Source organism: Amblyraja radiata, chromosome 1 (genome assembly GCF_010909765.2).
Source record: "Amblyraja radiata isolate CabotCenter1 chromosome 1, sAmbRad1.1.pri, whole genome shotgun sequence".
NCBI lineage: Eukaryota > Metazoa > Chordata > Chondrichthyes > Rajiformes > Rajidae > Amblyraja > Amblyraja radiata.
This window is the reverse complement of record NC_045956.1, coordinates 21,418,477-21,445,104: the sequence shown is the minus strand read 5'-3', so window position 1 is coordinate 21,445,104 and position 26,628 is coordinate 21,418,477. Positions and strand designations below refer to the sequence as shown.

The 26,628-nt window shown below is 41.1% G+C and overlaps 1 protein-coding gene across 4 annotated transcripts in view; it reads left to right on the top strand.

The window, feature by feature from the left end:
* ap1ar (adaptor related protein complex 1 associated regulatory protein) overlaps positions 1–21,837 on the top strand; it is a 58,199-nt gene extending 36,362 nt beyond the window's left edge. Inside the window, exons 6-10 of one of the 4 annotated variants that reach the window (XM_033018751.1) lie at positions 1,167–1,265; positions 10,297–10,361; positions 14,922–14,998; positions 15,805–15,927; positions 21,130–21,837. In XM_033018751.1, the coding sequence (XP_032874642.1) occupies positions 1,167–1,265; positions 10,297–10,361; positions 14,922–14,998; positions 15,805–15,927; positions 21,130–21,395 (630 nt within the window). In that variant the 3' untranslated portion in view covers positions 21,396–21,837. The remainder of the gene's footprint in view (positions 1–1,166; positions 1,266–10,296; positions 10,362–14,921; positions 14,999–15,804; positions 15,928–21,129) is intronic. The other 3 variants (XM_033018759.1, XM_033018775.1, XM_033018765.1) reach the window with 3 other exon arrangements.
* Positions 21,838–26,628: the final 4,791 nt, after the last annotated feature.

The following is a 26,628-nucleotide window of genomic DNA, read 5'->3' as shown; positions in this document are numbered from 1 at the left end:
AATGTGTAACATTTTGGCCTAACCATGGAAAGGATGCGACTTTGAAAGGGTGCAGCATTAATTTTAAAATGACGCTATAACTCAATTAGTTTTGTCAGATGGTTGCAAAAATTTACTTTGTCTGCTTGCAGAAAAGACTCCAGTGATAAAAAATATTTCTGAATCAGATATGATTAATATTAAATTGAACACATGTTTTAAAATTAAGTAATCTGACAAAAAAATAGTTAGGAGGCTAGAATTTGGATGTTTAAGGAGAACAATTGCACGAAAATGTGAATAGATACTTGAAATAAGTTGCAAAGATGTTCCATTGAATCAAATGTGAGGAATAGCACATATTTGCATAGAGATTCAAACACACAGCCTTTTTAATTACAACATTCCAGCATTGAAGCTGGACATTTCAGGAATTAAGCATGATTACAATTTTGGGGTTTGCAATGCACCAGGAATGATCACTTCAACCCAATTTCCATCACCCCCCCCCCCCCCCCCGCGTCAGATTTATTTTAAGAGCACTTCAGGGGAAACTAAACCATGTTGTGATGAGTGGCGATCTCTGGTCATTCACGTTACAACAAGTCCTGTGCAAGAACTGGACTGTATAAGGTAAATCCGACTGGGTATCTTCTATCACTTGGCTGTGCACGAGTTACCACCCATCCTTTCCCTTTCTATCCACCCCCGCTCCCCGAACCGCCACTGGCCGAGATCCACCATTGGCTGCCAAACCCAATCGCTCCAGGCTTGTGTGAACAGAGGTTCCCCAACCCTGAAATTCCAACAGCTTTTTTCCCCCTTATGACGCCAATTACACCTTGCCTCTGACCCGTTCCCAAAGCTGCCAACACCTTGCATCTGGTTTTTGGTTCCCTCTCCTGGACCCCCATGTTCATGTCCAAAATATATGAATTTGTGCAATATGGATTGAAGTTAGCCATATTTCACCATCGTTAGGAGGAGAGGCTACAATTTTTTATGTATATATTTCATTTAACTTTGCTTTTCCCAATTTGTTATAATATCCTTTTCATTCACTTTAATTTCTGTTTATATATTTTGTGTTGTATTAATATGCTGCTCAATAGTATTTGTAATGTTTTTTTAATCTTTAGTGAGGTTTATCATTTTTGTTAACCCCTTTTTATTTCATTTACACGCAGTTAGCTGCACAAGAGGAACTGTTAAGGATAGACGAAGAAGCATTTTACGCTGCACAGCGTGAAGCAGCCAGGGCAGCAATGCAGAAAAAGCTTTTGGAGGTGAGGGCATGAAGCCCCTATTTGGTGTCTCAGCTGAAACATTCTTTGCCCACATCTTGTTGGCAGAGCATATTTAAAACATCAGCAATAATCTTTTAAAGTGATTAAAGACCACGTCTTGTTCATATCGCACCCGTATGCTATTGATTCATTTCTAATTATTGTTTACAACTCCAAAGCAACAAACCTGCTTTCATCACAGATGTTACATTGAATTCAACAGATAGGGTAATCAAATACAGTAACAAAACTTGTTTCTACAAAACTGCAACTTGATGAATGAGACATAGAATAACATTAATTTGGAGCTGTCTGTATGACAATTTGAATGAATGAATATGTTTATTGGCCAAGTATGTTCACATACAAGGAATTTGCCTTGGTGCTCCGCTCACAAGTAACAACACGATATACAGTAACAATTAAGAATGACACAAAACATTAAACATTAATAATACAACATTCCAGTTTAAGCATGCAAATGGAATATAATACCACAGCAAAATGAGGCTACAGACTTTTGGTTATTGAGTAGGACTACTACTCATGGAATTATCCTATTCATCGTTTTTTTTTTTTACCTTTTAACAATTTAACAATGACTTTTCAGGTTTTACTCATCGATGATGTAAACATTTCACAGAAGTTGCACTACTACTGTTCAGTATTTGAAGAACACAATTGTGGAATCGTGCTACTGAACAGATGAAAAGATGATGGTATCATTGTGCTGCTGTACATATTCATCACGGGGGTGTCTGCCATCCTCTATACGATTCTCATTTGATAAACTTGACATTAATTGTAATCTACACTGAGCAATTCTCCCAGTGTTATGATCAGTACAGTTTGAAGAATGGAACCGACTTTGTGCTACAACTTGGTTAAATTAAAATGTGATTACATTTCAAGCTGTAGCACAAAGTTGGCCACATCCTTTATTCTGTATTTATACTATTTTATACTATACTGCTACTTTACACTTATTATACTTTATAGCAGGGGTCGGCAACCTTGTTCTGCACAGGGGCCAGAACGCATGTCTGTGAGCGGATGGCGGGCCACATGTATCGTGTACACATGGATCCCGCCCCGGATGGCAGACATCAAATCACGTGTTCACATAGATGCCGCCCCTTCGAGGACGCCACCCGGAGCACTGGCCCCTAGTTACGGGCGCTCACGGACATGGCGTACCTACGGTCCTGAAGGAAGTTGGCTCAAGTACTCATACTCACTCGTCCCCGGCCTATTGACAACCCCGATCCCGACAGTGAAGCCCAGACACAGAAGGTGCGTGGCCGTGCAGGCGGCTTTGTGCAGGATGCGGTACAGCCAGAACTCGGCGCTCGGCGGCTCCGCCATTGTGGCCACCAGTGCAGGCCCCTTTGCGTCATTGCGCCTGGGCGTCGCGTCTTCCGTCCCGGGACGTACCGGGGATGAAGGAATTCTGCAGGCCGGAAGATTACGGGGAGGGAAAAAATGCACCTGCGGCCTGATGATTTCGGGTTACGGGCCGCATTCGGCCCAGGGGCCATAGGTTGCCGACCTCTACTTTATAGAGAGATGAGATACTTTTATTGTCTCATGTGACAAGTCAGTGAGATGCTTTGTTTTGAATACCTAGGTGTACAAAGTCTTCACGTAAAGGACGCCGACAAAGTTACAAAGTACCCCCTTTTTGTTTGCTCCCCCCCCCCCCCCCACACAGACCGGGGCCCCCACCTTTTGTTCTCGACGGCCCTCCACTCCGGGTCCCCTTTTGCGACCTCGGGCCTCGAATAGAATATTTCTAAATCTAAATATCTAACTGTCTTCTGATCATAACACCAGAAGAATTGATTTGTTTGAATTACAATAGTGGCAATATTATCAATCAAAAATCGTAGGTAGAGTGTCAGGTGTTCTACGTGACTTAGAATGGCACTCGCATTAAAGAATACTTTATATTTAGAGCAGGGCAAGCTGACAATGCAAATATACCATCATTTATGTGCCACTTCAGCAGTTCAGTTGCACGCTTGTATTGTTCAAACACTTTTCACTAGTGAAATGTCCGTGGAATTTTTACATCATTGTCTGCTATAACTTGATTTATAGTGAAATATGATGCAAAATGTGAGCATTTGTACATCTGCAAACTTTTAAACATTGTGGCCTAGAAATTCAGTCACCTAACTTATACTTTTCAAGTGTATGGATCTGAATTGCAACACAAAATTGTAACATTCCCCACATGTTGAAACATTCAATTCTGATTTTGTGGATTCAGTGGTGAAGTTAGTTTTCTGCAAACATGTGAAATTGATTCACTTGTGTACAGTCAGCATACATTGTGGCTATCTCGTAGGATGCATTCTGTTATTATACTGTTTTATGCTATCCTACTACTTTACACTATTATTATACTTTATACTATTCCTTAAGGGGCAGTCCCACTGCGGCGACCTAATCGGCGAGTTTAGAAGAGTGTCTTCGACCTTCAAACTCGCAGCATGGTTGACACATGGTCCTAGGAGGTCCTATGAGGTCATTGGAACTCTCCTTCATGCTCGAGGGGAGTTCTCGCATGCTCGTGGCCTCAGCTAGGTCGCGGAAAATTTTTCAGCATGTTGACAAATTTTCCACGAGTAAAATTTGGTCGGCATGGTTCTTTTTGACTCGTAGTGCAGTGGAGTGGAGCCGCTATGTAGTTACAGGCAGTCGAGGGCAGCCGTAGGCAATCTCCTTCGCTGACCGGGCATTTTGATTGGCTCATTGGCGTTTTCAGGACTAAGGGAAACCTATTGGTAGGTAAAATGCCCGCTAAACTTTATACTTCTTAAAAGTGTCTCCCTCCTTCTCTCCCCCCCCCCTTCCCCCCACCCCCATCTCTATTTCCCCCCCCCCCCCCCCCCCCCCCCCCGTGCTCTCTAAAGGACTTACCATACACTGTGCAGCCGTCTTTTACCTTCATCGCAGGTGTGAATTTCAGACAGCTTTCCCCGGCCCCCGCCTTTGCGGTGTGTGTGTGTGTGTGCGGTTCGGTCGATCCAACTCGCGGTTTCAACGTGGACGGTCGATCCAGCTCGAGGCTTTCCAGGCGAGTGCCCTCGAGCTTGAAGGTCGAAGACACTCTTCTTAACTCGCGGATTAGGTCGTGCAGTGTGACAGCCCCTTTATTCTGTATATCTATCTGCCTTCTGATATCTCACAGATATCATAGGATATCTCAACCATCAGAACAACCTGTGTCAGTTAAAGGGCGCATCAGTTAAAGATGAGTTGGTTTGGTTGTCGGACATAATGTTTTGGGGTCAACAGCACTAAGTTTTGACGCTGTGATGCTTCTAGAGATTTCTGAGCCTTTTGGAATTGAAAACATGTTTTAATGTTTACTTTGGATTTGATTCTACTTGATCTCCAGCAAGAACAGGAGCGGAATCTAAGTCGACAGCTTCACTGCGAAGATCGCATAAAGAGGAGCAGATGGCCTGGAGGGTGTATGTCCATGAGTCTTTGGAAGCTTTGCACTGGGATCCATCCATCCCTGCAGCAAGACAGCCAAAGGATAACATGTTTAAATGTAATGGGCTGAACCACTCTATCTGAACAACTGCATGTGGAGATGAGAATTATTGTTCTAAGGATGCTGAAGAAGCTTTGCCTTATTTACAGTAATCAGCCTGATATCCATAGGTATCCCGATGATCGGTTCTGAGCATTCATTGCAGTTCACCATTCACCTCGTGCCCACACCATGTACCAAATACATAGGACCAAAGCTTCCTCCTTATGGCAAGGAAAATCTTTGCCCTGAACCATCTAGGAGGATCAGGGCAACTGTCCCTTGGGTATTCCAACACCAGCAAGAGGTCCAAAAGTTGCTTGCCATCCTTGGCTCTGCATTTTTCCTTTTCATTTTGATCGGTTATTCACCGTGGAATTCCCCCACAACGTTGTTGGAATTCTCTCGCCACAAGCGGTCAGAATGATGTCTCTTCACCACCACCACGGTGCCAAGTAGGGATGCGCAATAAATGGTGCATTCTGCAGCAATCTTGACTTCCCTGTGGATTTGCTTGCTGTTCTAATCACAGTAGAAAACTCCTGTATCTACAATCAAGCTGCTGGATGGTGGCCCACTCATACTGGACCATTCGGGCCAACCCGATGATGATCAAGTGAATAGTATCGAGCTACATGTAAGCTGTTGGTCCAGGCTAATGGAGACCATAGATGGACACAAAGCTGGATTAACTCCGTGGGACAGGCAACATCTGGAGAGCAGGAAAGGGTGACGTTTTGGGTCGAGACCCTTCTTCAGACCATTCTATGAACTCCTGATTTGTGTCCTTTATGTGGTGGAGAGACTTTGCAGTATAATGTGAACCACTCATGCAGAATACTGCTTCTTAACTGCCCTTGTAACTATAATTGTGGTTGCTTCATTTTGAGTTGCTGGACGTAGATATTGTGGAGTCACAGCAGTGATAATCATGTCGCGTGAATGAGAATCGTTGCTTAAAAAGAATCATTGTCCGGCACTTCTGTTGCACCAATGTTACTTGCCACTAAGCAGCAAGACTACATTGGGGCATGGGCAGCTGCATTTGCTGAGGGGTTGCAGGTGGAATGGAATGTTGTGTCATTATCTGCAAACATTCCTACTTTTGCCTTGAGGAGCTGCTGTTGACATCCTGCAGCTGGAATAAGTGCTGCAACCAACTAATGTTTGTACACAATGCCACCCTTGGTCAAATGCTGCAGTCAGTCATGCCTTAACTATGGAATTCAGCCCACTGTTTCATTTTTGGTCACTGATGTGTTGGTGATGAGATTTGAAGCTCAGCGTTGCAAGTGAAACCCAAACTGGGTAATGGCGAGTAGGATTAATGGTGAATACCAATGTCACTAATACTTTTAAGAGTAGACTGTTTGCGCAGTGATCAGCCAAATTAGATGTGTCCTTTTTAGGTACAAGACATAATTGGTCAACATGTGTGGTTAGATACCAAAGTTGTAAATATACTGGAACAATTTGGCTGGAGGCATGGTCAATTTTAGGATGCAGGTCAACTTTACTGTGTCAGTGACATTGTCTGGTCTGTTATAGCTTTTACTGCATTGAGTGCAATCAGCAGTTTCGCTAACACAATGGGGTTGGAATTAATCAGATGGTGGGACTCTCCAGAGGAAGCAGAGATTGATCCAAATTAGGATGGATGTATTTGTACGTGCTTTATCTTTAAGCATTCGCACATTGGACCCCACGATCAGCAAGAATGAAAATGTTTTATTATTGATTTGGTCATCAATCATCTCTTCCGCTTTGAGACACCAACATGAATTGGCACATACGAGTTTCACTGGTGGACGGAACTCGTACATTTATTTTTGCAGTTCGTGAAAAACTTTGTCACCATTTGCGTTCACAGAATTATGTGATGCAAAAATCTATTGCGGATAGCATCTGAAAGAATTGACACTGGTCCCACACACAACTTTAATAAATTTTCATATGTGGGTGAATTTCTAGGCCTCTGTCCAAATCACTTAAGGAAACGTATTGGAAATTTAATGTTGCCAAAAGTGAAATTTGAGGGAGAGAAAAAAATGACTTTATATAGAGAGATTGTTATCAACAAATTTAAATCCAGCCCTTGTCCCTTTATTCGCTTATCTACTGGGAGCCAACCAAATCTTTTGAATGTGCTTCTCTTTCCACTTCTACTCCATCGCTTCTATCATTCGTTGAAGGATCTGATGGGACTTTCTACTTTACTCAGGAAGACGAGCAAAAGACAAGATATACAACAGTGTCATTGGCCTCGCCATTTTTGCCTTGTCAAAATACCTGTCTAACATCCCGTCATAGATGTGCTGCATGTTTCCCATTAATATAATCAAACCGTATTTGAGACTTCTACCTCAGACCACTAATTTAGGTGGTCATCTTCTCTGACTGTCACGATTTATGTAAACTGAAATTCTCCCATGCTTCTATTAATCCAGATTATTTGCTGTCTCAAACTGGTTTCCGTCTTCTATTTTGCTACAAATTATACATTTTAGACGAACTATATTTTAGCTGTCATTGTCTGTTTTGTCTGAAATTTGTAATACTGAAAATCATTGTTCATAATTTAGATGGATGTTACAGAATGAAATACAGAAGTGTGTCAAAAGTACTTATATTTTTTGTTCCTGATTTACATTTGTCTGCCATTGGCATTCACCTTTGTGTTCAAATCCCTCAATGGCGTTGCCTCTCCTCAACCCCCACAACTGTCCATAAGTGCTGCACTCCTTTAACTCTGGCCTTCTGTGTGCCTCCCACTCCTTTCACCCCTTTACTCACAATCATCCCTTTCATCCTGTGGGACAGAAGCTCCAGAATTCCCTCTGTAAACCAATCTATCTTTGCTAAGATCCTGAAATTGTACCATGCTGACAAACTTCTTTGCCACATTTCTCACTAAATTTAGCTTGGTGTTAATGTTTTTGTTTTATTATATTCCAAGTCAAAGTTACCTATTAAAATAGCTCTCACTTCTGTTTGTTTCTTTGTCAATTGCACATTACACTGTTTACTACCCTGTGTATTTTCTGATTAGATATATTTGATGGAACTACAAACTCTTTAATAATTTTTTATTTTTTTTAAAGTTATGTACAGAAAATGACTAATTCTGCGAAGCATTACTTAGTATCTTGATTAAGGTGCCGCATTAAAATGATTTTGTTTAGAAACATAAAGGCTTTTGAATATCCTTGACTTCTTATCCTAGAATATAGAATCGTACAGCACAAGAACAGGCCCTTCTGCCCACAATGTGTATGCTGAACTTAATGCCAAGACCAACTCCTATCAGCCTATACATAATACATATCCTGTCGTTCCCTGCATTTCCATATGCCTATTCCAGTCTCTCTAATACCACTTTCATATCTGCCTCAACCACCAGCCTTGGGAGCACGTTCCAGGCACTCGCCACCCTCTCTGGGGGTGGGAAAAAAACTTACTCTGCATATCTGTTTTATACTTTGCCCCTCTCACCTTTAAGCTATGCCCTCTAGTATTTGATTTGTTTTCCATTCTGGGGGGAAAGGTTCTGACTGTCTATCCTATCTATGCCTCTCATAATTTTATATCTCTCTAACTCCCCACAACCTCTGCCATTCCAGAGAAAGCAACCCATTTCTGATCAACCTTCCCCTAAACCTAATACACCTAATCCAGGCACCATTCTAGTAGACATCCACTGCACCCTTTTCAAAGCCGGGCTCCACATCTTTTATGTAATGAGGTGACCAGCATTGCCCGCAATACTCCTAATACAGTCCAGCCAAAGTTCCATAAAGTTGCATCTTAGATGCAGGAGTAGGCCATTCGGCCCTTCGAGCCAGCACCACCATTGAATATGATCATGGTTTATCATCTAAAATCAGTACAGAGTTCCTACTTTTTTTTCCCCATACCCCTTGATTCCTTTCGCCCCAAGAGCTAAATCTAACACTCTCTTGAAAACATCCAGTGAATTGGCTCCACTGCCTTCTGTGGCAGAGAATTCCACAGATTCACAACTTTGGGTGAAAATGTTTTTCCTCATCTCAGTCCTAAATGGCCTTACAGAGCTGCCAAGTAGTACGGATTTTCCGTATTTTGTGCAGAAATGCGATAAGATTTTTAAAAAGTCGGCCCGACGTCCTGTTTTATCTTGCTGCTTAAAAATAGCAAGGATATAAAAAGTCATACTGTACCTCTAAAAATCATAGCAGATTACATCTATTAGTATTTTAATTTTCAAGATCTGGATGATTATTTTTGTAAGCTTTGATCTGTCTGTCCCGCTCCAGGTTTAAACAGTGCTGTCAGTTTAGCGCGTGGGAATTTAAATGAAGAGCTGTCGGTACAGCTCTATGGGTTCTAAAAATAGCGCTACCAGCTGGAGCGCTATGGGCTTTACATATAGCGCTATGGCCACAGCGCTATGGGTCACAGACTGTTTGGGGAGGGAGAAATAAAGGGGGGTGGGAGGGAAAGAGGGAGGAGAGGAAGGAGAGTGGGAGAGGGAGCCTTCCAAAATGGCTTCTACGTCATCTGGTGCTAAAAGCAGGAAGCAGCCGTTCAAACAGCAGTATACAAAGAGATGGCAATGAATGCACTGTCAAGTAAAGTGCGTAGAAGACATGCCAATTGGTAGCAAAGTTATGCATTCTTGTGCTCTTACATAGGTATGACCGCACATAAAATATAACATCTTTTTCAGCAAAATGGCACTGCGTAAAAATACTGATTTCCTCAGCAAAATACTGATTTTCAGGTACTAGAATACTGAAATGATCTGACAAAACTTGGCAGCTCTGCCCTTATTCTTAAACTGTGACCCCTTGTTCTGGACTCCCCCAACATCGGGAACATTTTTCCTGCATCTAGCCTGTCCAATCCTTTAAGGATTTTATATGTTTCTGTATAAGATACCCTCTCATCCTTCTAAATTCCAGTGAATATAAGCTCAGTCGACCCATTCTTTCATCATATGTCAGTCCCGCTATTCCAGGAATTAACCTGTTGCCCTCCCTCAATAGCAATAATGTTCTTCCTTAAATTAGGAGACCAAAATTACACACAATGTTACTCCCTAGTCTCGTTGTACCTCCCCTTTTCCTAATCGGACACCATTCAGATAATTATCTGCCTTCCTGTTCTTGCCACCAAAGTGGATAACCTCACATAATGACTTTCTGACTTTTACTCGGTGCCCTGACCTATGAAAGTAAGCATACCATATGCCTTCTTTACCACTCTGTCTACTTGTATTACCACTTCTGGAGAACTTTGATCTTGGAACCCAAAATACCTCTACAACAAATGCTATGTTCTTTGCAGCTGTCTAATATTTAGTCTGTTCTAAATAACTGATTTGCAGAATCGCGTATGAAGTATTCCCTACATTTTGTTTCTCTCCCACCCCCCTCAGGGTTCTGGTCTACTTATTAAGATTCCATATGTAAAGATGATCCACTAATCAGTTTCTGTGCTTTATAGCAACAGAGGCTACACAAGATGAAGCAAAGGACCCAGCCCGCTGCAACTCCTGATCAGCAAAAAGGGTGAGACCTCCTTAAACATGTAGCATTTGCAGTGTCTCTCTGTAGCTTGTATGCATGTGCTTCCTCTATGCAGAGAGTTGAGAAAATGAATAACTGAACTCTAAAAACAATGAACTTGACTTAGTTGCCCAATCTTAGCAGGTGGTTATAACAGTTTCGTAATTGGTGGCAGCACTTCTGAATTTAAAAAGGAACCATTTGTTCTTCCTGTTTTTGTTGTTATTCTTAATCTGCCAATGCACATCCTGTGCGTTCCATAATGTTTGGGACAAAAACCCATCATTTATTTATTTGCTTCTGTACTCCACAATTGGAGATTTGTAATAGAAAAAATCACATGTGATTAAAGTGCACATTGTCAGATTTTTAAAAAGGACATTTTTATACATTTTGGTTTCGCCATGTAGAAATTGCAGCAGTGTTTATACATAGTCGTCCCCCCATTTCAGGGCACCATAATGTTTGGGACACAGCAATGTCAGGTGAATGATAGTCATGTTTAGTATTTTGTTGCATATCCTTTGCATGGAATGTCTGCTTGAAGTCTGTGATTCATGGACATCACCAGTTGCTGGGTGTCTTCTCTGGTGATGCTCTGCCAGGCCTGTATTGCAGCCATCTTTAGCCTATGCTTGTTTTGAGGGTTAGTCCCGTTCAGTTTTCCCTTCAGCATATAAAAGGCATGCTCAATTGGGTTCAGATCAGGTGATTGGCCACCATTTTTTAGCTTTGAAAAACTCCTTTGTTGCTTTAACAGTATGTTTGGGATCATTGTCTTGCCATAGAATGAACGGCTGGCCAATGAGTTTTTAGACAATTGTTTGAACTTGAGCCAATAGGATGTGTCTCTACACTTCAGAATTCATTATGCAACTACCATCAGCAGTTGTATCATCAATGAAGATAAGTGAGCCAGTACCTTCAGCAGCCATACATGCCCAGGCCATAACACCCCCACCGCTGTGTTTCACAGATGAGGTGGTATGCTTTGGATCTTGGGCAGTTCCTTCTCTCCTCCATACTTTGCTCTTGCCATCACTCTGATACAAGTTAATCTGCATCTCATCTGTCCACAAGATCTTTTTTCAGAACTGTGGTTGCTCTTTTAAGTACTTCTTGGCAAACTGTAACCTGGCCATCCTATTTTTGTGGCTAACTAATGGTTTGTATCTTACTGTGTAGCCTCTGTATGTCTGTTCATGAAGTCTTCTGCGATCAGTGGTAATTGACAAATCCACATCTGACTCATGAAGAGTGTTTCTGATCTGTAGGACAGGCAGTTGATTATGGTAAGCATAAGGTTGGGCTGATGTCTCTAACGGTGTTATTCTTGTTTCTCAGTCTCATTATGGCTTATTTGACTTTCATTGGCACAACTTTGGTCCTCATGTTGATAAACAGCAATAAAAGTTTCCAACGGTGATGGAAAGACTGGAGGAAAGATTAGGTGCTGAGTGCTCTCTTATACCTGCATTAAGCAGGCAATTAAACACACCTGAGCAATTACAAACACCTGTGAAGCCCTGTGTCCTAAACATCACGGTGCCCTGAAATGGGGGGAACTGTGTATAAATACTGCTGTAATATCTACATGGTGAAACCAAAATGTATAAAAATGGCCTTTAATAAAATCTAACAATGTGCACTTTCACCACATGTGATATTTTCTATTACAAATCTCAAGTTGTGGATTACAGAGGCAAATAAATAAATGATGGGTCTTTGAACCAAACATCATGGAGGGCACTGTAGAAGCATGCATCAAGGCTGAGCTAAGAGAATGTTGCATTGATATTGGATTCCAATATTGGAATAAGTACTTGTTTAGGTCCCATTGTACTAGAAGAGGACTTTACCTGGTGCTCATACAGGATCTGTAGAGAGAAGTAACATTTTTAGTTTGAAGACCTGTAATTAAAATTTTGGGATCTTTAGCTCTCGCTCCTTCATCCAAATCATTTATCATTCAAGGCACCAATGTAGTGACAAAAATCACCAAGTGCTGGAGAAACTCAGCAAGTCAGGCAGCTTGACCCACTGCATTACTCCAGCACTTTACCATTTTTTTTGTAAACCAGCATCTGTAGTTCCTTATTTCATAATGTAGGGAATTTCCTTCTGCAAATTTGAGTGTATACATTTTTCGCTGCTGTTTTCCACCTTCTAATGAAGTAATGTTTGCCTGATGTTGCACATGCTCCCATTTTGTTTAGTCTCCAGGACAGAATCTTGTTGAATGATTCCTAATATCAACTTGACACTTCCTTATCCACCATATTTGAGTCATCTCAAAAAATGTTGACTAAATTCATTGGAAATTATTTTAACTTTTTTACCACATATTTGTGGCTCTCACATCATTTTTATTTTAAATGATTACTTACTCGCAAGATTCTTGTAACTTCATCACAACTGACCTGTGACAAATTGAGATTACAATTGGTTTATTTTCATACTTTAATAGTGAATATTTGATAATTCACCCAAAAGGTAGTTAATTCTTCCTTCAAGCTTCGTTTGGGAATTGTTGTAATTCCTTTTAATTGTTAAATGGTGATTTTTTTTAAAATTAAATATCTTGGGACAAAAACATGCCCCATTAATTTGTCAACCTTTAGGATCAGCTTGTCCATTAACATTTTTTAACTTATTGGATCTATTTTTGTTTATTTTTCTTGTATAGTGGATATTTTGACATCCTTAACAGCAAAACCATATGTTTAGTGATTTCTGAGTCTAATATGTTATAAAGCCATAGAACTGTACAGCATGGAATCAGGCTCTTCGGCCTACCTTATCCATGTTTACCAAGTTGGCATGTTGATCTAATCCCATTTGCCTACATTTGGCCGATATCCCTGCAGCCAAAGCCCTTCCTATCCATAAATCTGTCCGAATGTCTTTTAAAAGTTGTGATTGTATCCGTTTCTGTAGCTCATTCCAGATGAGGTCTACCCTCTGAGTGGAAAAGGTTGCCCCTGAGGTCCCTCTTAGATCCTTCCCCTCTCATTAAGTCTATGCCCTCTAGCTTTTAAATCCTCTACCCTGAGAAAAAGATTGAGGGAATCTTGCCCACTGTTCCTTTATCCTGGCACTAGTACAATGTTGCCCCATTCAATATAAAAATGAGCTGCTGGGAGCATTTAATTTAAATGTATTTCAATATTTTAAAATGGGTGTTTTTAAAATGATTTTAATTTTCAATGTTTCTTTTTTGGTTTGGGTTTCTAGATTTTTATTTTATATTCATAATTGTTTTTCAGTGACATATATAAAAGGTAATAAATCTTGGGGTAAACCAGTGTCTAACTATTCTGGGAGCAGAGACAGCTACGTGCACAGGCTCGTCCTGTGTATTCCACTGTGCTGCATTTGGCCAGGCCAGTGATTTGGAAGCAAGTCCCCCAGCAAGAGGTTGGAAAGGACCATATTGGAAGGAATTGTGACCAAGTTCAGATCAGTTTTAGTTTATTGTCACGTGTACCGAGTGAAAAAACTTTTGTTGCGTGCTAACCAGTCAGCAGAAAGACAATACATGATTATAATCGAGCCATCCACAGTGTACAGATACATGATAAGGGAATAGCATTTAGTGCAAAGTAAAGCCAGGAATATCCGATCATGTATGGTCCGAGGGTCACCAAAGAGGTTCAACACTGCTCTCTGGTTGTTGTAGGATGATTCAGTTGCCTGATAACAGCTGGGAAGAAACTGTCCCTTAATCTGGTGGTGTGCTTTTTCACACTTCTATACCTGAGGGGAGAAGAGGGAGTGGCCAGGGTGCGACCCGTCTTTGATTATGCTGCTAGCCTTGCCGAGTCAGAGTGAGGTTTAAATTGAGTCAATAGAAGGGAGGTTGATTTGTGTGGTGGTCTGGGCTGCGTCCACAATTCGCTGCAATTTCTTGCTGTCTCGGATGGAGCTGTTCCCAAACCAAGCTGTGATACATCCTGATAAAATGCTTTCTATGGTGCATCTGTACAAGTTGGTGAGAGTTGTAGGGGACATGCCAAACCTCCTAAGCCTTCTAAGGAAGTAGAGGCGTTGGTGTGCTTCCTTGGCCGTTGCTTCAATCTGGGTGGTCCATGAAAAGTTGATGATATTGACTGCTAGGAGTTTGAAGTTTACAACCATCTCTACTTCGGCACCGTCAATGCAAAATGGTATATGTGGACTGCTTCACTTCCTGAAGTCTATCTGATGTTCTCTGAGAGGAAAAGGTCGAGCCCATTATCTTGTCACAAATGTTTTAATTGATGATTACAATTGTCATAAATGTTTCATATGTTATGCATTTTGCTATTGAGAGGGAAACCTGTAGCAGTCCATGACATTTCCATCCAGGAGTACATTTTGGAAATTCAGGCAGACCGTTTCTTTTCACCATTAATTTTAATTACGAGGATTTTATCTGTAATTTCCAGATTTCTTTTAGCAGTTGGCATGGCTGCCTACTGAGACCAAAAACATTTATCAAATCTGATCCAAACATCTTTAATGTTGATGTTCTTAACTCAATGGAGTATTTCTACTGATTCATTTTTCTATTGATTTCTGCAGTGAAGCAGGGGAAGAAGACTTTGAATCATATTCGCATCATACAAAATCTCAATCTGAAGCACTCAGGAATCAACACAGTAAGTTTGCTTACTGGACGATAAGGCCAAAATGTTCTTCCAAATACATTTTCTTAAAATGTCATTATGTTGGCTAAGTGTCAGTGACTGAACTTTATTGCCTTCCATCACAGTGGGAAACATTGATTCTGCTGTGGTGGATGATGATGTTAGACTCTATCGTGTATTGTGTTCTTTTTATTTGTATGGCTGTATGGTAACTCAAATTTCACTGTACCAATTGGTGCATGTGACAATAAATGTGAACTTGAATGTGCATTTGAGATTGAAAATATAATGGAATACTAAGCCAAAAACATCGGAAAATTAGTTCGATTTTTTTTAGATAGAAAATATAAAATTCAGTTTGTCATCTGAAACTGTAACAACTGTAACAGTTTGTCATCGGAAACTGTAATCTACATCTGAGACCCAAGTCGTCTGAAAAAAAAATGTAAGTATTGAATCTAACAGCAAGTGTCGCCCCCCCCCCCCCCCCCTTCCTTAATAAGGGACAATGTAATCTTAATAAAGGCAGTTTGTTGTTCTAAGCGGGCAAATTATAAAAGTGAGTTTTGGTAATGTTCAACATATTAATCAACATGTAGAGAGAGACGAGGTTAACTTTTAGGATGAATGATTCCTTTTGACTAGGGGTAAAAAAAATCAATGCATTTGTTGTTGGATCAACCGTAATACAATTAAACATCGTGTAGTGTTTTGTCACAAGTGAGGAATCGAATATTTTTAAGTTGTGCATGAACCTCTGTTTTTTGAAAATGGATTATTTGTCATCTTGCTAAGAATTGTTCCTGCCTTCCTGCTAGAAGTCTTGGCTGAGCCTGCGCTTCTAACGCCAAACACTGAGAGCAGCTGTGACCTAACGACAAAAACCAAATCAACGAATGATGACAGTACATCACTGGACCTCGAGTGGGAAGATGAAGAAGGTACGGCTATTTCAATTTGTTAGCTTTTTTTTCACCTGCTTTCAATTGTTTCAAGGTGCTGAAGCTGGAAATCTGATATATGGGTAAAACTGGCTCCAGTAAACCACCTCTGCCAATGTCAATGAGTCATTAAACCAAGCAGAATCCATAAATTTGTGACGATTAAAATTTGAGCAACGTCTTATCACATCATACACTTTGAGCATTTAAGTCTTTTTTTTAAATTAAATAAACAAGTAAATGTAGAGACCACAATGCAGAAGTTGTTGTTGAGAATGAAATTTGTGGGCTGCAGGAAGACATTTGTGGATTGATTAAGTTGGCATAAAAATGGAAATTAAAATGGTCTCTGGGATATGTGAGGTAGTGCATCCAGGAAGAGCAAACTAGGCAGCAGAATAATAAAGGTTAAAATTGTACTAAGAAATGTAGAGGAACAGGGGACAGAATACAAGAACTTGGAGGTTTTACTGGAACTCGATGAAACAAACACCTGCAGATCTAGACGCCGAGATAGGAAAGAGGTGAAAGATTATCAGTAATCTGAATGGTCCTTCCATAAGTCAGGGTTCTGCCCAATTCACCTCCATCCCTTTGCAGACATTGGACTTGCAGATATTGCAGATCTTTGGAACTGTTGTGCTACAATGCTGAGAACTGGATTCTGCATTTTCCTTTGCTCAAAAGTACCTATTATTACATTCTCTTAGCTAATCAGCAAGAACATGTGGAATAATGTGGAAGATGTATTTCACCTGCAGCATTTCTGTGAGTGGTTCACAAATTGTTGGCTGCACAACATCAACCTGTAGAAAAGCTTCCGAGAACCGCAGAAGAAAATTGGAACTGCTCGAGTGGTAGCTAGTCAACTATGAATACTGTAAGACACAAAATGCAGGAGTAACTCAACGAGACAGACCACATCTCTGGAGAATGTACCGAGACAGTGAAAAGCTTTTGTTTAGGTGCCATCCATTAAAATCAGATAATACAAAGAGAAAAATACCAAGAATGCAGAGTATAGTTTTTCAGCATTGGTGTGTAACAGTTCCAGAGAAAAACTCCAATGTCCACAATGAGGCGGATTGGAAGGACTATTCAGCAGCCTGATAAGAGGGAAATAAACTGTTCCTGTGTGTGGGGACGTGCTTTTGAGCTTTTGTACCTTCTGCCTGATGCGTGCAGAGGGAATTACGGGTGGAAAAGGTCCTTGATTATGTTGGCTGCTCTCCCAAGGCAGCATGAGGTGTAGATGGAGTCAATGTTGACTACGCCATCTAAACCTTCAGTTTCATTTACTTCAATGAATGGAAAAGGAATACACACCGAGTATATTGTGCATTTACCACAAAGGCCTGAGGCCAACTTTCAACCCCTAAAGGGCCTGTCCCACGAGCATGCGACCTGCATGCGGCAAGCGCGACCAAACCGTAAGCGGGGGCCACGCGGAGGTCGAGTGATCCCCGTACAGGCCGGTCCCACCAGCATGCGCCTGCATGCGGCGAGCGCGACCAAACCGGAAGCGGGAGCCGCGCGGAGGTCGAGTGAGTGACGTGAAGTTTGAGCGAAGTCCGCGCGTGACGTACGGCGTCAAGATGCTGCCTACGGCGTCATGACGCTGCGCACGCCCGTTGAGGGGGCTGCGGGCCGGCGGAAATTTTGAACATGGTCAGTTTTTCGGAGCCTTGCGCGATGTCGGGACCAGCTCCGCACAACTCCATACGGCTCCGGCGATCGAAGTGGGACCGGCCCCGCGAGGCCGTACGGCTCAAACGACCACGTTAGGTCGCGCTTGCCGCATGGAGTCGCATGCTCGTGGGACAGGCCCTTTAATGTTTCCTCCCACAGGATGTGATGGTGTGTAATTTGTACATTTTAAAACTTAGTCATGCTTCATTAAACTCTCACTTTACTGATTTAGAAACCCTAGATGCTTTACTGTTGTGCGTGCAGAGCAGCCCATTATATTTGAGGTGAGGCAAGACATTTTCTGTCGGCTGATGTACTGAGATGGAACTGCTGCAATGAAGCAGTGCGAGCTTGTTTGAATCATTCAACGATGAAGATGATGCATTTTTACTGAGGAACGCAGTTGAAAGTCACTTGTATCCTGGCTTAAAATTACTTGAAATTTGAGAGGAAAGAATGAGACACAGTTGCAGAATAAATTGTTTTTCCAAAGGTAGGCACAAAATGCTGGAATAACTCAGCGGGTGAGGCAGCATCTCTGGAGAGAAGGAATGGGTTACGTTTCGGGTCGAGACCCTTCTTCAGACTGATGTTACGGGAGGGGGCGGGACAAGATATAATGTAGTCAGAGACAGTAAGACTAGTGGGGGAACTGAGAAGGGGAAGGGGATGGAGAGAGAAAGCAGGGCTAACTGAAGTTAGAAGTCAATGTTCATACCGCTGGGGTGTAAACTACCCAAGCGAAATATGAGGTGATGTTCCTCCAATTTGCGCTAGGCCTCTCTCTGACAATGGAGGAAGCCCAGGACAGAAAGGTCAGATTGGGAGGGGAAGTTGAAGTGCTGAGCCACCGGGAGATCGGGTCGGTTAAGACGGACTGAGCGGAGGTGTTCAGTGAAACGATCGCCGAGCCTGTGTTTGGTCCCGCCAATGTAGAGAAGTTGACACCTGGAACAGCGGATACACTAGATGAGGTTGGAGAAGGTGCAAGTGAACCTCTGCCTCACCTGGAAAGACTGTTTGAGTTATTGGATGGAGTCGAGTGGGGAAGTAAAGGGACAGGTGTTGCATCTCCTGTGTTTGCATGGAAACGTACCTGGGGAGGGGGGTGGTTTGGATGGGAAAGGGCGAGTTGACCAGGGAGTTTCGGAGAGAACGGTCTCTGCAGAAAGCAGGAAGGGGTGGAGATGGGAAGATGTGGCCAGGAGTGGGATCCCGTTGCAGGTAGCGAAAATGTTGAAGGATTATATGCTGAATGCGATGGCTGATGGGGTGGAAGGTGAGGACATGAGGGACTTTGTCCTTGTTATGAATGGGGGGGAGGGGAAGTAAGAGCAGAGCTGCGGGATATCGAGGAGACCCCAGTGAGAGCCTCATCTATAATGGAAGAGGGGAACCCCCGTTCCCTAAAGAATGAGGAAATCTCCGATGCCCTGGTATGGAACACCTCATCCTAGGCGCAGATCCGGCGTAGACAGAGGAATTGGGAGTAGGGGATAGAGTCTTTTCAGGAAGCAGGGTGGGAAGAAATGTAGTCAAGATAGCTATGGGAGTCGGTTGGTTTGTAGTAGATGTTGGTCAATAGTCTGTTTCCAGTGATGGAGACGGTGAGATCTAGAAACTGTAGGGAGATGTCGGAGATGGTCCAAGTGAATATGAGTGCAAGATGGAAATTAGTGGTGACGTTGATGAAGCCAGTGAGTTGTGTAAGGGTGCAGGAGGTAGCACCAATGCAGTCGTCAATGTAGCAGAGGTAGAGTTCGGGGATAGGGCCAGTGTACGCCTGGAACAGGGATTGTTCGATGTACCCTACAAAGAGGCAGGTATAGGGCCCATGCGAGTGCCCATAGCTACGCCTTGGATTTGGAGGAAGCGGGCGGAGTCGAATGAGAAGTTGTTGACGGTAAGGACCAGTTCTGCTAGATGGAGGAGAGTATTGGTAGACAGAAATTGGCTGGTTCTGCAGCTTTAAGACCCTCCTGGTGGGGGATGGAGGTTGTAGAGTGACTGGACTTTCAAATCTTTTCCAAATTTCTATTCAAGAACGAGATGAAGTAACAATATACATATCAATGAGTCTGAAGAAGGGTCTCGACCCGAAACGTCATTCATTCCTTTTCTCCAGAGATGCGGCCTGTCTCGTTGAGTTACACCTGCATTTTGTATCTTACAGTATTCATAGTTGACTAGCTAGCACAAGACATGAATGTTTTACATAAATATTTTTATACCAGGCAAAAGCAGGATTGTCCATGCAATACGAGCAGCTGCTTGTTTTTATCCAATATATCTGCTGCATACTATCCTATTTCATAGATTTGAATATATGTTTAAACCATGACTGGCAAGAAGACAACCATGTAGCTAAAGGCTCTGTGCTAATATACGATATGTATATGTATGTATATATGTATGTATGTATATATGTATGTATAGTATGTATGTGTATGTATATGTATGTATGTATATATATATGTGCATATATATATATATATATATATAAATAATGAATGGACATAATCTATTAAAAAAGTTACAATTTAATGATATAATTTAGTTCTTCCAGCATGATCAAGATAACTTGTTCTCACCACAGCCTTCACTGCTAGCGATTCTCTTCTCTTTTGTAAACAAATTGATAACCAGTGGAGATGTTTCATTTCATCTTCTAATGTGCCAGGTTTTGACCAACTTCCTCAAATTGAATGGAAAAACTTTCATTTAGAAATAAAAATACTGCTCTTTTTCTATTCTGAATGAACCCACATTAGCACCATAGAAGATGGTGCTTTCACTGTTCTTGCCTTGCCACATTCAGGTCAACTGGACCCTTTCTAACATCAGGTACACCTAAGCAGAAAGAGAATCCAGACCTAAGATAAGGAAGAATCCCACACCTTAACTTGGGACAGGAGATTGATGCACCTGTTTTGCCTCCATCGTAAATATTTTGCTTGTGCAAATCTAATGGAGTTTTGAAAGTATAATGTTGTTAGCTCAGACAAACTTGCTTGATAACTTGACAATGTGAATAAAATAACTTTAGAATGGAGATGAGGAGGAATTTATTTGGTCAGAGGGTGATGAGTCTGTGGTTTTCATTGGCACAAATGATCATGGAGGCTAAGTCATTGGGTATTTTTAAAGCAGATATCGGTAGTTTCTTTTGTCAGAGTGTCAAAGGTTATTCGGAGAAAGCAAGAGAATGAGCTTGAGGGGGAAAATAGGTCAGCCATGATCGATTGGTGGAGTAGACTCGATAGGCCAAATGGTTCTCCTAATGGTTTAATACTCATGTGAAGTTCCTTATTATTTAGCTAATGTTAGATGCTGCAAATTGTTTTGTGCATATGATTGCTTTCGTTCATTTTAATTAAATTTAAAATTGTCAGAGGTTTTCTGTTTGAAATAAATAATAACTTTCACTGTGCTGATTTGATAAACTGATTTTGAATCCTAGTGTTATACTATTGTGTTAAACCAAAATGTATGTTTTTTTTAATGTTATTCAAGGAATTAACAGAATGATTCCAATGAGAGAGCGTTCTCGAACCGAGGAAGATATTCTCCAAGCAGCCATGAGGCACAGCAGTTGTCGACCTGGGAGCAACCCCTTGTCCGCATCGGATGATTCAACTGGACTAGAATGGGAAAATGATTTTGTCAGTGCTGTGATGGATGATAATGGGAATTCTGAATATGCTGGTTTTGTGAACCCTGTTCTAGAACTCTCTCCTAGTGATGTGAAAATTACAGATGGCAATCAGCAAGATAGATAGTGCCCTTGCCTGGTAACATGGGCTGGTTTAAACCAACCTTTTATGATGCTCTAAAAATGTTTTTCAACTTTCGTGGGACTTCTATTTTTGTTGACTGGTCTGACTCACCATGGAGTACAAAACAACGCAACTGCTTTGCATCGTGCTAGCACGTACAACTTATAATTAAGTGCAATTCTTGTAAACTTTCAGTTTGTGAATGAAATTTTTAAGCCATTACCTTGGGTGTTGATTAAAGTGTGTTGTAAAGGGAAAATGTGCCGAAGTTTGATTGGAACTTTATAGCAACATGAGGCTTGTTGGTAGGTATTCATTGTTATGAGTCATTGCTGCTGTAGTTTTAAAAGGAGTAATAACAAAATTAGTGAACACACTGGATAAGTAAACCATTTTATTGATCAAGTATGGCAACTACTGTAATGAAAATTGTTATTTTACAGAATTGAGCTGCTGTTTGTTGTTCTATCTTTCTTTTCAGAGTCATAGTTGTTCGGTACCGAAATGGCCCCTTTTGCCCACCATGTCAAGCCAACCAAGTGGGTATACTGGGCTTGTCACGTTTGCCTGCATTTCCCCATTGTCTTGTAAAATCCATCCTATCCATATACAGGGTGTATCTGTCCAAATGCCTTTTAAAAGATCTAATTGTATCCACTTCCATAGCTTCCTCTGGCAGCTCATCCAAGATACTGACTACTCTAAGTGGAAACAGTTGCTCCTGAGGACCCTTTTAAATCTCTCCCCTCTCACTTGAAGCTTATGCCCTCTATTTTTATAATCCTTAATCTGAGAGAAAATATTGTGGGCGTTCAGTTTATGCTCCTCCAGACCAATTTGCATGTCATTTGCTAATGTGCTTACAATGTTAACTACATTGTCATCCAAATCATTCATGAATATAATAAATGGCAATGGAACCCGCCCGCGCCAACCCCTGTGGCACTCAACTGGTCACAGGCCTTCAATCACAAGAACAACCCTCCACAACTCTCCCTTGACTCCTCCTTCCAACCAATTTCGAATCCAGTTGGGTCAGCTCACCTTGGATTCTTGTTTGAGTGCTAGCTGATATTTTTCCAATATATCAAAAGCAAAATACTGCACCTGTTAGAAACCTAAAGCAGAACAGATAATACTGGAAATACTCGGAAGTCCAGCAGCATCTGTGGGGAGAGAAACAGATTTAACAATTCAACTCGATAATTTGGAGAATTGTGATGAAATGTAATTTGACTGAAATGCCAAATGTCTGAAGAAGTGTCTTAATCCAAAATGTCACCTATCCACATCCTCCAGGGTTGCTGCCTGACCTGCTGAGTTACTCCAGGACTTTGCATTCCATACACTTCCACAACACCTTGTCTTTCCATTGACCTGAAGCTGTAGCTTTGTTCTTTCTCTTCCACAGATGCTATCTTATCTGTCTCCAGTATTATTTCTCCAATCTATGCTTTATACTTCAAACAAGAATGTTCCATCAAAAAGTGCTGGAGTAAACACAGTGCTGGAGTGAATCAGTGGGTTAGGCAGCATCTCTGGAGAACATGGATAGGTCAGTTTGAAGAAGGTTCCTGAGTCGAAACCACCTGAACATGTTTTCGCATAGTTCATCCCTGGATCCTTAACTGCTGAGTTACTCCAGCATTTTTTCTCGTTCTGGGAAAACCATGCTTGCATCTCCAAGAACGTTCCAGCATTTCAGATTGATGATAATTTAGTTTATAATCTATAACTGTTAAATTAATTGACATCTTCCCATCTTCTGGCCCTTATATATATATTTTTTATAGAGAGTTGATAATGTAGTAAGCGCTTTATGTAGTTATGTGACGGACACCAACAGGCTTTAAGCTAAAATAGTTTTACATAGAAGCGTAACCTCTCGTTACTTTGTCCACATTTTGCAGAATTCACAAGAAAATTTGGTGTGTTAGCTGGGGATTCCAGTGTGATCTCCTTGTATGTAATTTATAGGGCAAGGCTTTGGCCTTGTGCACTTAACACATATTATAACCAGTGTATTCTATTTAGTTTCTGAAGATCTGTTCCACTTTTCAGTAGATGAGTTAAATACATGTACTTGGAGAATTACCAAGGATAATGGTTTAGTAGATTAACACGCTATCCAGTTGTCCTCATACGTGGATTTAAAGATATCTCTTCTAGTGACTGACTATCTTTGGTGTTCTGCCTGCATTGACCTCTGAAATTAGATTATACAACATATGCCTTTTTCTAATAGGAAGTACAAAGGACTACTACCCATATGATTTACACAGAACTAACTTCAAAAGGCCATAAGGAAATCTTGCATAAGAAATGGACTAGACTTCAAGCTGACATACCCTAGGAAAGAATGTGTAGGAAAGAACTGCAGATTCTGGTTTAATTCGAAGATAGATACACAAAATGCTGGAGTAACTCAATGGGACAGGCAACATCTCTGGAGAGAAGGAATGGGCGACGTTTCAAGTCTGAAGAAGGGTTTCAACCCGAAACGTCACCCGTTCCTTCTCTCCAGAGATGCTACCTGTCCTGCTGAGTTAGTCCAGCATTTTGTGCAACTATATACCATAGGAAAGACTTGTGTGATAAAAGTGTGGCACCCTGTAATGCAAAAAAGCCTTTTATTTTGCACTTGCACAGAATCTGGGCTGGGCATTTAAGAATAAGAATAAAGAATCTGCTGTTTACATTCCTCATCTCTGGCATGTTATTATATTGAACACAAGATAGTTCTCAAACAAAACTAATATCCTACAGTTTTAAAACGTTTTTGAGATGTGAACATGTACAAAAGGTAGACGGTTGACAAGGATATTGCATTTTTAATGTTATTTTCTTCAGCAATGTTACAGTATATCTCTAGCACCATTTATTTTCGAGCAAGTTGGTAATTTTGCTTTAAGGAATACAGGCAACTGTCCTGTAACTGTCTGCATGCATTTGCCGATGTATATTCCCCTCCCCTAAGTATGATGGAGGCTGTTGTGGAAACATTGTGTGGGCATAAAATAAATGAATATAAAAGGAATTTTGCCATGCAACAGGGCGTCAGGAACTACAGGTCTGGAGACCCATGAAAATGAGCTTAATGCTTTGGAGTTCAGTGAATGATGAGAGAAAGAGTGCAGAGATGGAACTGAAGGATGTGTTTGGAGGGTGAGATATGGTAAGTGGAATGAAAGTTGTTTGGACCTAACTACCAGCACAGACCTATTTGGATGTTGCTGGCATTTGCTCTGAATGATGCATTACTGGAGTTGAAAGCAGTTCATTTTTATAACTTGGCCCATGGGAAATGTTTGCATATTGGCATTTGATCGTTTCCATCATTCTTAAGTAAACACCGTTTAGAGCATGCAAAACATTTTATCAAGGGCAATACCAGTTTTGAAACGCGCTATGTTCAATTGCTTTCCATTGTCTCATTTCAGCAAAACCAAATGATTTTGCTTGCTACATACTGGCAAATAACTTGTCTCTTTAGCATAATATATTCATGAATTAACAGTAAAATCAATGTAGCGGTGATTTGGAGTAAAAGATATAATTATTTTAAAATGTGCTTTGATTGCAGACTGAGCATAAGAGTAACTTTAATTTTGTTTTAATAATGTGACATTTCCAAAAGATATTTCTTGTTCTTACGGTAATAATGAACTCGTAAGCTTTTTGGAGTATGCGTCTTTTTTTATTAACCACCAGTTGTCGCTGTTGGCTTTGCTTTGTTGTTCCAATGGTATGTAGGGGAAATATGTTCCAATCATTTGCGAACCAGAATAACATTTAACAGTCTTTAACAAAATAAATATTGCACATTGCATTAAACTATGTGTGCAAACATTGAGCAAATCGATTAACAATCATTTAACACCAAGGTTCATGACATCAACTTAGAGTACTTTGTTCTTTCATAATTCATGAAGCCTCATCAAATACCACCAAGCCAAGTAAACCAGTAGGAGATTACTCCTACTGTTGCAAAGATGGTCACTCACCCACCCTTTATTTAATAACCTGCATAATAACCTCTCAGCCACTGTGTTAAATACATTTATTTAATGATGGGAAGGTGGCTGGGCCACTCTGAACCCAAGTGCAGCCTTTACTTTCCACCGTGTGGAACCAGTAAATCTTGGCCGTAGGAATGAGGGTGTTTCTTTAGTCTCTAAATAGTTTCCATGTCTGCGGTTTTGAAAACCGAGGGTCATATAGAGACCTAAGTTTTCATTACATTTGTTGACTTTGCATTTTCAATTTGCCATTACTGAAGGAGCAAAAGTAAACATTTTATAGTCCTTTCTCAAGAACTCTTCAAGACAAACGCCCTGAACAGCATTCTTGTTTCCATCGGATCATCATCGCAAATATGGATTCTGATAATCGCAAGACCATTGATTTTTTTTAATGTAAAAATATTAATGCCCTTGTTTAAATACTTGCAAAAAAGTAACTACAAAATGGCAGTAATATGTGCATTCCCTAATGTGTGCCAATGGGACATTTTCAATCTGTTGCTGGCAGTGCTGGATATTGCAGCAGAAGTCCTTAAATCCAATGGCAGCACTGCTGTTTGGGAGGCCAAGAACGTTTTATTTTAGCAGAAGGAAATGGTTAGATCCATAAAAGATGAGTTTCAGTTAATTCTCCAGTAATTTGTGACGCACCTTTTAGTGTCTGTTTAGTTTAGAGATACAGAGCAGAGACAGGCCCCTCAGCCCACCGGGTCCGCGCTGACCAGCGATCACCACACATTAACACTATCCTACACACACCAGGGACAATTTACACATACACCAAGCCAATCAACCTACACACCTGCTCGTCTTTGGAGTGTGGAAGAAAGCTAAAGATCTCGGAGAAAACCCACACGGTCACGGGGAGAACGTACAAACTCCGCACAGACAGCACCCGTAGATGGGAATGAACCCGGGTCTCTGGCGCTGCAAGCACTGTAAGGCAACAATATCGCTGTGCCACCCTAAGGTTAAGTCTGCTGTGTATTCCATAGTAGTTTTGAATTTATAGTTACTTTTTCCACTGGGTTGTCTACTTTTTCAGTTACATTCACTGACGTGGGAAAGATAATAATAATTTCTAGCTTCTTACGACTTCCATTCTTTTGAGACATCATTGATATGAATATGCTTCAAAACTGGTATCATCTTTAAAATGAAGTATTTACAGCATAGAAACCTATCACATTAGATTTTTGGTGTCATTTAACTTG